The 17418-nt window shown below is 41.0% G+C and overlaps 1 protein-coding gene across 1 annotated transcript; it reads right to left on the bottom strand.

Moving 5' to 3' along the window:
* Nucleotides 1-3071: 3071 nt before the first annotated feature.
* hat1 (histone acetyltransferase 1) lies at nucleotides 3072-14879 on the bottom strand. Its single transcript, XM_079277539.1, has 11 exons — nucleotides 14820-14879; nucleotides 14215-14286; nucleotides 14032-14107; nucleotides 12862-12982; nucleotides 8760-8936; nucleotides 8480-8601; nucleotides 7826-7930; nucleotides 7356-7462; nucleotides 6644-6795; nucleotides 5533-5649; nucleotides 3072-3711 (listed from the first exon to the last, which is right to left on the bottom strand). The coding sequence occupies exons 1-11, from the start codon at nucleotides 14824-14826 to the stop codon at nucleotides 3541-3543; spliced, it is 1227 nt and encodes a 408-aa protein (XP_079133665.1). The 5' UTR covers nucleotides 14827-14879; the 3' UTR covers nucleotides 3072-3540.
* Nucleotides 14880-17418: the final 2539 nt, after the last annotated feature.

Raw genomic sequence — 17418 nt, forward strand, 5'->3', positions numbered from 1 at the left:
GCTGGATGCACTGTAATAGCCTCGACTGCAGAAGAAAGCGCACTGCCTTCTTTGGATTTCAATCCACTGCTCGGTAATGGCTGATCGACTGCAGAGGGGGAACATTCTGAAACAGATGTGTTGAATATTGCACTTTTCAGCCTGGATTTAGCTTTGTTTATGTTTTTCAAATATACCTATATGACACATCAAACATTAGAAGAGGCTAATTTGAATGCAGAAATGTATTTCATGATTGTAATCTGATTGTAAACTGATATGATTGTGCATCATATCAGAAGTAGTGCTGCAACAATCCATTTAATCGACGGTTAATCCGCCAAACGACGACCAATACTTACAAACCCAAAGATATTCAGTTAACTGTAATGCAATGACAAAAAAAGCAGCAAATATTCACATTTGAATCTTGCAATAAAAGTTTATTCTGCAGGTTGTAAAAATGTACTCAATATTATGTGCAGTGTGGTTGCGACAGTAAAATTGCTTCTTTACAAAGGGTCATGTGACTGTTTCTTTGTTGGGCCACTCGTCTAACTCTGTGCAAGGAAGCGTGTGGGCCTGTTTCCCATAATTTCATGCTTTTCATTTAAATAAAACAATTGATTTCATACTTGTGAGTATATGCAGACAGGTGCAATGGGAAATGAGGGCCCAAGATAGACTTAGTGTTTGAATAATTAGCTTCTGGAAACTCAACTGTGTGGTCTGAAGGCGCAAAAGGGGTTTCACAACCTTCTGACTGCTGCACAGAGGCCTGCAGATCGTCCAAACGATCCACCTCCACACCAGCTCCTACTGCACCTGATACGTGAGGCGCATCAACATCCTGCAACCTGACGATGACTCTGTTAAACGGCCGCGTACTGCTGGTGGAATTAATGAGACAGCACATGTGCCGACTAAACAAAAATGTAATTCCCCACAAGCAGGTCAGTCGGCTGAGCTTGTGCAGTGCAATGTGAAATGTGCACTCACAGCAGAAAAAAAACTGAAAACTACAGTGAGATGAGGCCCCTTGTGGCCACGAGTGGATTCAATCAATCTGAATTAGAGATGTGAAGGGTTCCAAGGTTTTGTCTTGTTTCATGTGAAGAGGGGGGAAAAATTGAAAATTGACCCGGCAAGCCTTCATTTAGTGACAATGTGCTAAAGTATCATAAAGTATGATGGGTGTTCATCACAGTGATCTGCACAAGCGCGGACAATACAGTGGCACAAAGGTTTTCAATTGAAAACCACAATACTCATTGGTGTAACACTCAACATCAGCAGCAATCAGAAGTTGCATTAGCCACGAGAGGGTGCCTGGACAAAATGACATCCCTAAAACGGTTCAAATATATAAAACACATACTGGAAAATGCATTAATCAGGCCAGCTTTATAGCAAGGGATTGTGCACTAATATTTCAAATCCTATATCTCCTTAATATATTAGGCCTTCGAGTGTCAAACTACAGCCCTGACTAGATTATCCATTCAAAATTCGATAACGTTTTTTCTGCAATTTCACGTTATTTATCAGTTATTGATGAGAGGAAGAACGAAAAATACAGCTACTGTTCTGCCTCAACACATAATATAGGACATAAGTAAAATAATACAAATATGAATACAACATCATGGTTTTCAAGCAATAATAGAGCAAAATATCAAATATACTGAAGCACTTGAGGAGCTGAGGAACATATTTAACTGATAAAGGGGACTTTTTTTTGTGTGGTCTGTCTACTAATTTAACATCTCTCGGACTGTTTCAAATGGGCCTAACTCAACTAAATCAATGCAAGAAACGCAACAAGGTTGATTGTAACACGTATGATTGTCCCATATAGGGTACCGCCATTTTGGAAAAAGTTGGAGGGTACTTCAACAACCTCTACTCTAATTCCTGTGGAGTCCCTGTAAAGTAAACAAAAGTAGACTTTGGGCTGGCAGTAACAGGTTTCACTGCAGCAGAACAGGCTCGTTGTACATAATTAACGTTACTAGCCTACTGTCTACGTCAAAAGTTGCTGGTTGCTCCAGAAGGAGCTGGACGAAGACTACAAGTTTAAGAATACATGTAAAAACCAGTGTCAGTCAGAAAGAAGTGAGCTGAATGCATGGAATAAAACAATAGAAAAAAACCTATCTCTGGTTCTGCTGCATTCATTTGATTGTTAGCAATGTTAGCTACCATCACATTGGTCTAAACTGAAATATCAGTTTGATGGATTGTCCTGGAATCTCGTACAAACCTTCATGGTCCCAAGAGGATCAATCCTATTGACTTTTCTTGATCCCCGATTTTTCTTAAAGTCAGAGTTTTCACAACTTTGGTCTTCCTCAGAGTTTTCCCTGGCGCCGCCGCCGGGTCGGAGTGAATTGTCCGGACAGATTGATGTGAAATTTGGGAGAAATTAGTTCTCTCCTCACATTTGTGATCCACTTACATTTCCTCTCATTAGGTTGTCACTATTTTAGGTTGTCACGAGGTTATTTAAATATCTGAACTAATGGACGAATGTATTTTGTTCGAAGTTCTTGGTTCCGAGGATTTGTGAAAATTGGATCACATGACCCGTCTAGAGCCATCATCAGGTCAAACTTTCCAATATTGCCCAATACTTGAGTTCATGACACCTAAAAAAACCAATGACATTCCCATCATCTTCATATTTGAATGCTCTACATACACCATTATACCTGCTAAACATCAAACTACTAGCATGTGTATTGTGAGCGACTAGCAGGCTTATCTGAGCATTTTGCTGTGCCTTTGTATGCACAGCCTCAGAAAGACGCTAGCGTGGCGGCATAACCGTAAATCTTGTTTTTAACGGTCCATTGTGAACCTGAAAAATGATATAGGTGTGGTGGAGTGCTCTAAAGCATGCAACACTAACACTTTGAATACTTGACTGCGTTTTATGTTTCCATAGCTGTCTTTTCTCCGTTTGTCTTCCTTTTGTTTCCATTAAATGCAAGAAAAGTCGTCAAGTGTCAATTTTCAAATAAAAATCGAAATGAAAAAGATAGTTGCTATTTTTTATTTTCTTATCTGCAATAAGACTCACACCATTTCAGCAACATACAAAACATTATTTTTTATTTTCAGTATGAAGTGCTTCAAAACACACATTTGGAATTGTTTTGACAAAAGATCTTAAAAAATTGTCTAGAATGAAGAAGCAGGATTTCTCTGCAGGGTAGTGGACCTCCAATAACCTGTGAAATATTACACATCAGTTAATCCCACACAATGTGATCATGGGATAAACAGTAAGTCAAAACCCTCCAGCTGCACCAGTCTCCTCTACTGCATCAACATCAGCTGGGAGAGAGAGACAGGTCTTCTCCACTGCGATCTATCCACCGACTCAGCCACAATAAATCTGCAACACTCTTTAATTAAAACAGCGATTTTGTTACATCAGGAGAGTTTCTTCTCGGTTGCAGCCAACGTCTGTGGCGATGTGGGCTTTGTACAGACAGGGCAGACCACCTGTACGTTCGAGAGGGGTGAGCTCCAGGCCAGCAGCGTTTCAGAGTCTGATCAGGCCTGCGTCGCAATCCTCTCAATGATTCTCCTGTAGTCTTCCACGACAACCTGATAACTCTTCTCCAGCTCCTCGTGCTGCGTCTGAGTGTCCATCTGATCCATGTGGGACACCAGCTCCTCCGGCCGCAGGCACTTCCTCATCTTCGTCAGCTCCCTCTGATTCTTCTGCACAACATGAACAGCACAAACACATACAGGCGAGGCGTTAAATCAGTTCCGTCGCTTACTCCAAAGGCAAATAAAGGTGCTTAGTAATTCAGTTATTAATCAGCAGCTAGGAACAACTTCCTCATGAGGACCGCCATAAAGGATTTATAAGCTACTTGGAGAAACAAATACGATGTCAGAACTGAGATTGATGTATATTGTACAACGTTAATAGAGGTTATGATGAGAACAATCATCATTAACAGCGGATTTTGTATCTGATCCCAAACGTCAGCATTGAATCCTATTTCGCTAGTTACAAAAGGGACAATATGGATTCTGCACTGAAAAACATGTCCGTACGTCATTCCAGGTATGACCACCAGCCTCATGTTGTTGTGAGAGATCCTTTTGTCTGGTGTATACACACACACACTACACAATAGGTTTGGATGCCTTTAACAGCAAGATCTCGGATCAATTTACTGCAGGTTTTGGTGTTTTCATGGGATTTGTTGACAATAAGCAAAGAATCGATTATCACCAGTGTTATCCTTTAATAACAAAATGTTTTTCCCCACACTGTCATGTTGCTATCCAAGTGGTTGAGAGCTAATTAAACAAGACAAAGTATGTTATGCAAGATGAGAATACTTATGTATAATCTATTAATAGATCGATTTGTACAGAAGGCCTTATTCAGTTATTAAGTGCTAAACGTCTGCAGTGAAATCAGAAAGGCTGAAATGTTTTGGATATTGACAAACAAAGTACATATTCACTTAGTTGAGTGCAATCTGCTGCTTAAAAACAAAATCCTGCAAGCAGATGTGGTCACTGGGGAATCAGGCAGAACTATATAATCCTCACATTCACAGAGCCGCGGCATTCGACTAACTACATGCTAAATCTCCTCAGGGAAGGAAAGAGGCTCTGCATCTGGCCACCAGATCTTTCCGTGCCGTTCTCCCAAGGAATTCCTACTTCCCGCTTCACCACATTTCCACGTCAAGAGCTGCCTCTTTTTTTTTTTGTGGTTACCCTGCTGACAGAAAATCCTCTAATGGCTGGTATGCAAAGTCTCAGTGAGCAGCTCAAACATAAAATGTCACAAGCAAACAGGATGTTGGGTGTTATATGTTGGTGCACACTGATCTACTCACTGGCAGGTCTGGAGAAACACAATGAGAGAAGCGTATGATATTCTCCTCACTAGGCTGAAGCCGGTTACACTAATTATCTGAAACTCAAATAAAACCTGCCGAGGAGAACATGAGAAGAATAACAAAAGCTACTTTTATGAAATTGCACCGTTTTCCAATGCAGTTTGAAAAGTGCTGCGAAAGTAAAGCTACAGAACTCTGAATAGAGACGGCATTTTTTGACAAAGTGCTTCAAACACACTTTCACGGAAAAAAATATTTCCCCCAAAGAAATGCAAATCCTAAGTAATGACATGTGCCTGAATAGAGAAACGCTGCAGCAGCAGCAAAAGCACAGACGCCCGGTGCGGCCTATTGTGGCTGGAACAATGCAGCAGCAGCAATCTATCAATTTTAACGGGATTGAAGATCAATTTTTCCGCTGTTCTAAAAAGGTAACACAATAAACTGTGACAATGTAGAGCTGTAAGCTCTGTGTGCCACACACGGGACCCTTTGCTTCCCACATTGAACGGCTGTAATGTCATGCTAACAAAAGCTAGAAGACGGCACACCGGATTCCTGCTCGATAGCAACAGAGTTGACAATCTGAATTGTTTAATATAATAAATCAGAAAATCACTGTATCGGGGAAAAAAATGCTGACTCTGCACTGGCATGTAACGTAAAGCCTCACCCTGTATGGTCCAAATAGCCTCTTCTTCACCTCCAAACGATACGCTCGGGCTTTGTCTTCATCACTCATGTCCGTTGCTCTCAGGCGCAGGATTTCATACACTCGCCTCGCATGTTTCTGTAGAAAGGGGAAAACGCGTTGTTAATTTATTTTATTTTGAAATGTGCAAAACACAAGTGTGCCTCACTAACACGCTTTCCAGCACAATGGCTACAGGAAGTCATAAGCTTCCCAGGGCTCATAATAAATCAGACCTCTAGTTATCTGTTCCAGCAAGAGCAAAGTTTTCTCAAGAAAAGCCACCCAGCAGTCGTTTTACATGACGAGTCCTCACTTTGATAACCAGTGACAACAACAGAATACACTCAAGTAGTATTTAAGGCAAAGCAGCAAACTGGGACGGTAAACATATCAATGCTGAGCGTTCTGCATGTCTGGAGTGTTACATAGCGATTGAAACGGTGGAGAAAAGGGGATCATACCAGTTGGAATCTGACTTTCTATTAAAACTGAATTACATAAAAAGGCATTTTGAATGAAAGAACTTTAATAAATTCGTATTTCACCAAATGACAAGAAAAGGTGTGAATTCATCTTAGTGTTAAAGTACACGAAAGGGAAACGCTCTTTCAAAGTTATAATTTGATTTAAATAATGTTGTAGTTCTAGCAATACTGTGGTTACGAGCACGCTTCTCTCGTCTCAAAAGGCTGCATTTTAGTTCAGAGATGTGATATGTCATTAATACATGCGAGTGAAACAATGAGTGAAGGCCTCCATCAGCTACAGACCTCGTGTCCAGCTGGCGTTACGGTGAAGCTTAAAGCTAAAGACTTCATGTTGGAGCAGGTGCATGTACAGCGCAATTTGGATTAATTGTGCATCAATTAATTATAGAACTGACAACTATTTTGATAATCCGGTTAATCTAGTTCCAACATCTTAAATGTGACGGTCTGCTGCATTTCTTTGTTTTATAAATTACTATTTTGGGGGTTTGGGACCCTTATCCACAAACTCTAATTATAAAGACGTTGGGGGATCTACAAAACTGCAATGGGCTTTTATAGACAAACCTATTCCCCGAACACAGAAAAGCCTCACACGTCACCTTGTTAATTTTCAACTTGTCTTGCGCCTCTTTGGCCATGTCGGCCGAGAAGCCGAGGTGCAGCTTGTCCACAGCGAAGGACGGCAGGCCTTGACAGAACTTGACCAGCACGTAGTCTCTCAGCTTCACGTAGCTCTCGGACGGGTCCTCAGCTGATCACAAACACCGTCACACAATTCAAATGAGTCAACAGAGGTTTCCCAACCAGTCACAATAAACTAGACACATATAACTTGTTAATATAGTCGTCAGTGTATATACATGTTTGTGTTGGAGGAGTGGGGGAAACAATTTGTTGGGCATTTAAAAAAAAATTTAAAAAAAGGAGGCAAAAACGGACAAATGTTTTCAAAACTTTTTCAAGAAGCCAATTATATTTAAGAATGAAGAAATGACTCGAGTCCAGAAAAACTGTCAGCAGGAGCGCTCGGCCTATTCACTTGCTAAATGTTAAGTTCTGCCTTAAACAGGCTTTCTATCGCAAAGGATGCCTCTTTAGTATTCATCCTCCGTCTCCATGCAAAGGAACTATTTCGATCCAACTAGTTTCAAGAGAGCCTCGGCACATTTTAGTGAACACGCCAGCACCCCAAATTAACTCAACCCCTGGATCCACCACACTGCAGCGACAAATCATTCCAACGGTTTGTGGGAGACGCGACTATTTCAGAGGAAATGTTTATCGATGCTAAAAAAAACCCACGAGGCTCACCGGTGATGTCTTGCACTTTGGGCAGGCTGCAGTAAAACCTGTGCACCGCCTCCAGAAGCTGAGCTCCGTGACCTTCTCCTTGGAACGGAGGCAGGATCAACATTTGGCTGTTTAGTTAAAAGGGACACACACACACACACACACACACACACAGGGCCAATGAGCAAAACTGGTTTGTTTAAAATAAGTCACAAAACTGGTTTATGTGGCGATTCTGAGCAGAAACTGAAATTCTTTGATTCAAAAGCAGGAATTAATAGATTGTTATCCTGATCCATCACAGGCTGATCTATAAAGTTGTTTTCAGATACAAATCACCCTGGATTGGTAATGAAACAAAATCGGCTTGAATGGTTGGCTATATAAGCCAGTAATTTGGGCTCTTTTGGGAAGAGGATAAAGAAATGTATAATTTTCCACTCCTTTTCCGCACAAAAGAATGGGAAGGCACGTGCTGCCCCGGCAATTACCTTACACGTGGTCGGGTTTTGTCTGGGTACACGTAGTAATTATAAACTGTCATGTAGCCAACAGTTGCGTAGAGAGTCTCCCCATCTTTATTGTACTTTTCAAATCTGCAGATAAAACACAAAAGGCAAACAGGTCAATTACAGGCACACTCCCATGCAGTGTCCATTTTACCCCCCCCCCCCCCCCCCCCTCCTCGACATCAGCATGTTAGAGCAGCCAGGCCCCGATTGGTACACCTGCTACAACCTGAATACATTATGCACTTAATTGGAGTACTGCAACTTAGAGGAAGAGAAGGAGTTGGAGGAGGGACTGAGCTCCTCAAAATCACTTCAGTCCATTTTGCCCATTGTCAGTATTAATAGTTGCCAGGGTAAAGAAAACACTGGCAGAGGCTCTTTTTACTGTTAAGACATTGTTCAGTGTTTCAAAAGACAACAGTATTCAATTCAGCTCTTGCCCCTGAACATTTTGAAAAGGGCCTTTGGGCACAAAGGGAGCTCTTGCCTGATCAACAATTCTCCTACAGGGGAAATATAATCAAACTGGCCTGGTAATTGGTCACAAGCGCCACAAAGGGGATCTTTGTTTTTCAATGAGGGGGGGGGGGGGGGGGGGGGGGGGGGATGATGTCAATTAAGGAGGGCACTCACACAAGAAAGAAGTCCCAACGATCGTCGTCTGCGTCGATGAAACTGGCCGTCTCTATGAACCACATGAGGAAGGTCTGCAGGCGCTCGTGGTACTCTTGGAATCCGGGGCCGGTGACATCAGCCTGGGGGCGAATACGGCAGAAACAAAAGTCTGATACGGTTTAGAGTTAAAATCCCGTCCCCGACGTTAAAACCTTAGAAGCAACAGCAATTACGTATAAAATAAAAAGTTACAAACTGATCCTGAAATCTGTGGTGAGGCAGTAAGGGGCGTTTGTACCTTGTGGATCTGGTACGTGAGGTCTCCGGCCTCCTCGCTGTGGATGGTGTACGTGTGGAGCAGCGTGCCGAAGGGCTTGAAGTTGGCCTCTTTCTCCAGCAGTGAGATGAAATCGTCGGAGTTGCAGGTGAACCCAGCGGGAACGATTCCCCGGATCTTTCCCTCGACATCATCTGGCTAGATAACAGGATGTGCATACATTTAATCATTCAACCAACAAATCAGGATGTAAAATCATTTAAATAAAAAGGACAATCATCCATGTATACATTTGAAAGACTTATTTCCATGAATGGGACCAGTGAGGCATTTTCTGACAAACTCAAATTCTTGTTTTGCACACAGATCGTATGTTCATATAAGCTGTTGTTCTCAAACTAGGCAAGAGGGGGGAAAGGGCAGTTAATCATATATAATAAAACTGGGAGAATACAGGTTTTGTGCCAGTGAAAAGAAAACCATTGGGCAATTAAAACTGTCAGCTGAGCAGAGATCACCCCCCCACCCCGGTGAAAAGACCACTTAAAGAGGTACATTTAGTACTTACGTTAAACCATGAATATGTGATGAAGTTGCCACAATAAACACATTTCTGCTTCTCACTGGGAAATGAAATCTTATGAATTGATCTCAACTTAACAAACCTTTGGGGGCATCCATAATAGAGGCCTCTCCTCTAATCCTGCCAAGTGAACCCAATCAAATGAATTGGCCCCTGCGTGTTTTTTTTCAAAGAGCCCCGGAGACAAAGGGGCCCTACCCTTGGACTTTTTTTACTCAGTGCAACCTGTGGTTAGTTCAGCTGTAATGTTTGCATTGTATCCATTTCCACAAGGATTGACATGAGAACACTTTGCTGAGCAGCCCTTTCACACCATTTACATGTGTGATGGGCATTATGGCAGCACAGAGGCCCTCGCTGCTCAGCATTGAAAACGGGGAAATGAAGAAGGTCTGAGCAAAATGCACTACAAAAGGCTAATACAACATACTGCTAATTCCCCCCCACCCCCCTTTCAGACATCAGCTAATATCTAACTGGAAGTAATGCACCTGCAGCTGAATGCCTCTTAACCATTGTGATTGTTCAGCCACATTTCTAAGGAACAAGGACAATACTTAAAAAGGCCATGGACAAACAAGTCCCTTTGTCCCGAGCACTCTCCTGCATACTAGACACTAAATTGCACAGCCTTCCAAGAATAGATGCCTTAGTTTGGCATGAATATAACTTAGCAAAGTACCTTTAGAACATTGTGTTAATGTCTTTGATTGATAACAATAACCACAAAGGGAGTACAAACTATCTAATTTGTTGCATTGGTGTTATTCCATCTCTTTAATCTACTCCAAAGACCACACCACAACCTCAATCTGCAGTCATTTTTTAAATGTTTAGAGTAACCTGTAAAACGGGGGCTTATTTAATTTGTTTTGTCTTAATGGATATTTACACATCCACGTTGATTATGACCGTAAAGGAAATAATGACATTACGAGTACTCTGTAGTTTCCAGCCCGTGTGCACAAAAGGTCTGGCGCTGTAAATCAGCGGTTTTTGCGCGAGAGGTCCAGCGCTGCGTTTTTGGCGGATTTAAAGGGGAGAAGGTGATGTGGTGATGAGAGTCTTGTATCAACGCGGCAGCTGCATAAACTCCAATCTCTGCCTCCCCTCGTCTCTCTCTCTCTCTCCCCTCACCAGCTGCACCGCACCCCGACCGTCCACACGCACTCAGAGACAAACACTCTTCAGAAGCAGCCTGAACTCTGGTGCTCCCCTCACTCTACCTCTACACCAGCTGCACTCAAACCCTTAACAAGGTGAACACTCAGGGGGTCAACACCCAACACTAAAGCAGTGGCGCACATTGACAGCGAGCCAGCCATCGAGTTTGAATATCAGCTCCAAACTATGTTCCCCCCCCCAAAAAAAGTCGAATGGCTCTCTTCAGGTTTAAAAACAGCCAATCGCTTTACCAGAGATGAAAGTAACGGTGAATGTCTATCGGAAGGAACCGTCGCGGTCACACGGGGTCACGTTGGAATTTGAGTGCGTCCCCAAGAAACAAGGAAACCCGGGGAGTTTACAAGTTGCTGCCGCTCCCACCAGTTGAAGGCTACATTGTCCAGTGAGGGAGCCCCTGCTGCTTCCAGACAGGACAGATGTCCCGGAGCTGAATCCTCTGACCTCAATAGGGGCCCCCGGACAATTCTTGGGTTCGTTTTGCATGTTTTACTGCATTGACAGCTTCAGGGGAATATTCAAAGCGGCCTTTTGTGAAGTCTCAGGGAAGGAGCTCGCAGTACGTTAAAGCATTTCGCTTTACTGATTTTTTTTTTTTTGTCCAAACACTGGCTATTGATGATATGTAAATTATTATGTCTGGCAATTAAAAAAAAAAAAAAAAGGCACAAAGTTTTCATACTAAGCAGTGCAACTAAAGTTTGAGTCATTCCTCATTGCATAAAAAGGGTTGTCTGACATTAAAGAATAAAAAACATACTGAGGATTAGTTTGCAGATATTCAGCCTCAACGATTTTGATTGTTGATGACTTGAGCAAACAATTTGCTCCTGGAAATATATGTACAAGATATCCAACCATGTCACATTACTCCTCCTGCTGATTCAATCACACACAAAGAAAAAAAATCAATTCCTCATGTTAGACCTCACGTACAAAACCATTTAAAAAGCCGTCTCTTCCGTCAGGGAGGAGTAGGATTAGTGTTTTGGCACAGGGGGGCCGCGGTGGGCTGAGATTTCGTCTAACAAACCGGGAGATCTCTTACAGGAATAATGCCACCACCCAGAGAGGCTTTCAGTTACTTCAGTACATGAAGAAACAGCACACCGGCACATCACAAAAGAGCACCAGAGGTCTATCGGCTCGCCGTGAAGAATAAGTGATTGCGCAATCCTTCCGCCATACAATTATGGAGGGAGCCACTCAGTAACGCTGCGCGGCATTACCTACAGGTCGATTCACTAAACTTCAGATTATTAAGGACGTCCGTTGCTGTACTTTGATGTGCTTGATGTTGAGTTTTTCAAAAACATTGACAAAAACGAAATCGTGTTTCGTTTTCACTTTTATGGTCGCCTGCTGTTCGTTTTCCAAAATCACAAATGATGTGCGACACCGGGTAACAACACTAACATTTTCACAACTACACTCAAAATACGGCAAATGCCCTTTTCCCCTTCAGTTTACAAACATGCTGCAATACTTTTAAACAGCCTCCGCTTGGATTATTCATCTCACAATGCTGAATCATAGTGGTCATCAGAAAAGTCTTTGATGGCAATACATGTAAATATTACAAATCATTAACTATAATGCAATACAATTCAACAGCACCACAAACTGCAGCCTCCATACTGATCGTAAAGTGGAGTCACCACCTCTACGACAGCAGCAGGCTTCATGGTGGGGTCGATGTGTTGGGTTTATGTTAAAGATATGATTTAGTATACTGGTCTCTCATCCATGGACGGCACTCCTTCAGAGTGCACAGACCTTTGGGTGGCCTCCCTCACCAGTGACTTCCTCAAGCAGACAGCATGTTTGGGTCAGACTGCAGCTTTGCCATATTTTTTTCACATTCTTTAATTATTTATCTCTAATATTTTTCCTGCAACTTCCCCCTGATTGTTACTTAACCTAATCACAGATGTGTTTACAGTTGTGTGTAATGGAGCCTTTTTAGCATCCAGCAGACACAGAGCAACATGATCATCCCATTGGATCCCTGGTGTTAGACACCTCATGACTGGAAGTTCACATTTAACTGCTGGACGATTACTTTTTTTTTTAACTACAATATTTGTCTTAATCAATACTTTGTCTCAAATTAGCCATCTGATAAACAGGATAATGTACAGGGAGTGGCTTATTATTGCAAAATGAACGGCGACATAGTGATGCAGGAAGCTGACGCGCGGTACATCATCCCTTACATGGTTACCAATAATCATAACAATAACAGAACAGAATGGCTGACACGAGTATAATAAGCAGTGATCCTGCCACAGCACTCACATTTAAGGGTGCCGGAGCTTCTAAATTAAAAAAACAGGAACAATGAAATGCATGTCCTACCTCCACACAATCAAACATCTCAGTGACTTTTGAGGAATATTTCACTTTGAAGAGGGTGCTCAAGTTCCCAGCAGTGTAGAAGAGCTGTATCTGAAGACCTTTGTATCCAAAAGCGACCTCACTGCAGACAAAGTGATTGGAATCATTCAAAATGTTAACAAGGATACTGTGTTTTTAACACAGTGACCTGCATTGTGTGCAGTCTAGGATGAATTCATACCACAGGGACAACAACAATCTGATTATGCCTTTTTAATGACATTCATTAGCGAGTGACAAATGCTTACTGTAGGTCTGGCCACGTATTTCACATAGTGCCATTGTTTCTCTCACCACTACATCACTGGCAGTTTATGGCAAAATAGAATTCACGTTGTGCAACTGTGTGATTGAGCTTTACTAGCAATTACGCTCGCTGAAATGATTAATGCCCCAATTACCGAGTTCCCTTTGAGCTGATTGCAGCAAGTGCAAAAATAACCAATCCTAGTTTTGACTAATTTGGAAATGCAATTTAGAGCATAACGACACAGACACAGGTGTCACTGACAATAATGTAGTAAGTAGCAATGAAGCTTTGTGCATCATATCAGGCTCATACTGTGACACTTTAAGGCTTTTTGTGAGACTAAAACAACATGAAAGACAGACCTTTGTTCATGTTTTTATCTTTGCATACCTGAGACTAAACCTCCCTGCATTCTTTAAAAAAAACTTACTATGAAACAGACTTGGTAATGGAAAGTACTCAATATCAAAGGATTGAGAAAATACAACATCTGAATAAACCAGGAGATGACCGGAAAATCTGTAGTGTAGTCGTGCTTGCTCTGAGGATTACAAACATGAATGGCACATCTTTCTGTAAAAGCCCTCACTGTTAAGCTTTTTTAAATTAGAAAAGAATCGAACTATTTTATTGTACCATGTTCGACACACACAAAGCACAAATGTTCTGTTGTAAGTAGAGAGCAACGATTGCCATTTCATTCCCCGATTCTTTGCCTGAAAGAACCTTTCAGGATAGCTCAGTGCCTAAAGCCTCTGTTGCATATTCACTTATAACTACAACACAGCGTCCTTCTACATTAACTGTCTCGAACCAGCTTTTCATTGCATTAGGTCAGCCTACACAACAGTCTTATAACAAGTAGGGAAACAAATACTCACTCGTCCCCATAGATTTGGTGGCTGTACTCAGGGTGGAATGTGGTGCCATCATCCTCAACATCCTCCGGAAAGCGAACTGAGAGGAGAAGACGGGGTTCAACCAGCTTATGTGAGAAAATTGAAGCTATGCATCGTCACTGCACACATGATCATATTAATTTACAAACCATATCATAAACGTACCCAGTTTCAAGCATATAGCTTCATTGGTGTCACACTTGTATTCAGCCAGTTTCTTCTCCATGGTATTTACTCCTGAGAACACATAAAACACAAGTTCTGTCAGTTTTTAAACATTAGGACTATGTCCTACTTCTCCATTTCATTTTGAGAGTTTAATTCATCAATCTGTTTCTTGCTGCATCATAACAGTGCTGCAGGTGTAGCTGCTTTACAAAGATTGCCCTAACGTTACCAGTTATCCCTTAAGATGAAGGAGGTATGGGTAGGTTATGGTGTGTTATGAGGGGAAAAGGCATTAAAGCGAACTTAAGGATGCCAGCATCCATCAATACACTCGACGCACAACGTGACAACCCACGCGTTACATAAACACACAAACACACAGTGTGCTATGGCAGCCTGTTAGCATGCTACCAGCAGACAGGCCCCTACTGCTGCTTTGCAATGCGACGTTAGCTTAGCTCAATTAGCTATGTTTTCAACAGATAACACGGGGCGGTATACTACGCAACTGGCCTTAGAGCGGGGCCGTCGTCCGCATTTCAGTGAATATGCATTACAACGAAGAACGCAGTAGAATAGCATGATAGCATTTAGCCACTCACCCGCCATTTCTGCACAGTGATGTGCGGAGCTGTGTTGTCCCAAAAGACCCGCGGAATCAGGACAACTTCCGGGTCCTTGTGCTTCCGTTGAAAACAGGATGTAGTTTTTCTGTTGACGGTTCCTGTAGTATTCAATAAAACGACTGTGAATCTTGTGATTTTACCTAATATTAACTCAGTAAAGTGAATGAAATTACAAGTTTGAACAAAACTAACTGGTTGAATACACAGGAAGGTGAAAAAACACCCTGTATACAAACACAAATTAGTGATATTAGGGCTGCAAATAAAGATTATTTTCGGAATTGATTGGTTTCAATTGAGCCAACGCCAGCATAACATTAACGTTAAGGTTTTCCATTGAGTAACATTAGCTTTATCAACTGTTTATTCAACAAATACCAGAAAAGAAGAGACTAATGTCCGACACATACATGCAACACTTAACACCAACAAGTCAAAGACCGGAAAACTCATTCATTAAAACAAAATATTAATTTTGAATAATTACAAATACTACACAGTTGTGTTGTATATCCTTACAAATGTTAGCTTAGTTAAATTCCATTACTCAGACAAATTATTGAATTGGTACAAGTTAAAGGTAAATACATTACTCTATGTAAGAGACCAATATACTTGGCAAATACATAGAATCTGCCAATTATTCACTACCAGCGCAGCATTAAAGGATACAGTTCATTGTGATGCCTAAAATACAGAATTATAAATTTGGATGGGATTTTATCTGTCATTTTACTGTATTGTGTACTTAATGCAGCAAGTACAATATATATAGAGAAAATGTTTTTTTGCAGGGTCAGGGCAATTTATGTTTTCTTCCTGATACTATTAAAAATACCAAGTGAAATAAAACATTTTTTGGCTGTATGAAGTTTTGTTTTACAAATGTAAAAACGATATATTTTGGATAAGATCCAAAGTTAGTTAGGATAAAGACACTCTTTTTCAGAAAGTATTGTGGTTAGGTTAGACTAGGCAATATCTCAATAAAAAACAGAAATTGACTCTCCAGGTGAAAGTGGAAGTGTGAACATCCCTCTGAGCCTGGTAATGCTGTGCTATCATCCCGGCCTCAGCTATTCTGTCCTCCAGGTGCACCAATGAATGACCTACCCAGTCATGTTTAAGCCACTGTAATTTAACCTCTACTACGGCACTAGATTATCCCTTTCCTGAACAATACCGCAAGGCCACAAATTGTGTCTGCATGGAGGCAATACATGCTGCTTGATCTCTGAACTTCAACCAACAGTTGTCAGACTTTTTTCTCTGCAAATGCAGGGAATGAGAAAATCCCACCACAGAGAAGAAAATACAACATTGTTAAACAGTTTTGGTGTCTTCAATCCTAGTAGACATTTTCTACAAAATGCAAGAGTGCTTGACTGAATTGGCTCAATTTGTGGCATAGATGTGTTATGCAGGTATGCAGCATAGCTGTCAGGTGGTAGATCACTTTGGCCATTTATCATATGGTTGGTGGTTTTGAATGTTATATTGTGTAATAAGAAGTGACTTGGAAAAACCCAGAAAAAATCCAATGTGATGAGATATGCAGTGATAAAGGGTTAAAAGTAACAGCCAGCATTTCTAAGCAGAGGTGGAAAATAATGAACATTCCCTCAACACCTGTTGGACATTTAGTATTTTACATTGTGAGACTGTACATCTAAAACAGAAATAGGGTGTAATAAAGAGATTATGGTTTTAAATACAATAATTATCTCATGAATTATGATTCAGTCATGGAAATTTTGCTGCATCTAGGACACTATCACGGATATAAAAGTGGGTATACACTTTCATCAATAATTTAGCTAAACTGCTTTACACTTGAATTTTGTCTTTACATTTGCTTACTTGAGTTAAGTTTATTGTTTAAAACATGTTTTACTTGTAGTTATACTCCTTAAGATTTCAGTCCTGGTTAATTTGGCAACACCCCGTCAGCACGAACTTATGTGATGGAGAATGAACTGTGAGGCTGATGCAGTGAGATAAAATTAAAAACTGGATGGCATGCTGGCAATTTGAATCATGCAGCGAATAATGACCCTCGCCACTAACAATAAACATACGATGCAGAGCGTTGCACTGTTTACTAAAATAAAATGTAAACCACGAATCGTATAAAAAAAACAGGGTTTGAATTCATGAAAATCTTAACAACTATAAGTGCAATTAAAAATATTTTGAATTTTAAAATATTGCTGGCCTGACTCAAAATAACTGATTTCCAACATAATGACAAGGAACAAAATGATTTAATCAACACACAATGAAAATATACTGTACCACTTTAAGGTATGACGTGTATTTTGGTTATTTTAAATGAATGGTTACTTCTTTTGCGACATTTTATGGACAACCAATACATTCAAAATTATGCATATCAGGTATAATTAATGAAAATATGAGTGGCAGCCCTATTACACAATTAGTTTTCTGAAGCTTAATATTCGTAGTTTCAAAGACAGACCCTCTTATTTTATTTTTTTTTACCATTACGTCATTCCTCACACATTTTGCGAATGCATCCAGTGATTTTTTGGGGCTGTCCTGTTGATTGTATGCG

The sequence above is a fragment of the Melanostigma gelatinosum genome (assembly GCF_949748355.1).
Source record: "Melanostigma gelatinosum genome assembly, chromosome: 10".
Taxonomy (NCBI): domain Eukaryota; kingdom Metazoa; phylum Chordata; class Actinopteri; order Perciformes; family Zoarcidae; genus Melanostigma; species Melanostigma gelatinosum.

Coding starts and splice junctions, on each gene's coding strand:
- hat1 (XM_079277539.1), bottom strand. Junction 14,108..14,214: donor AGCTATATGCTTGAAACTGG/GTACGTTTATGA, acceptor TTCTCCTCTCAG/TTCGCTTTCCGGAGGATGTT. Junction 8,937..12,861: donor AGATGTTTGATTGTGTGGAG/GTAGGACATGCA, acceptor CCTGTTATCTAG/CCAGATGATGTCGAGGGAAA.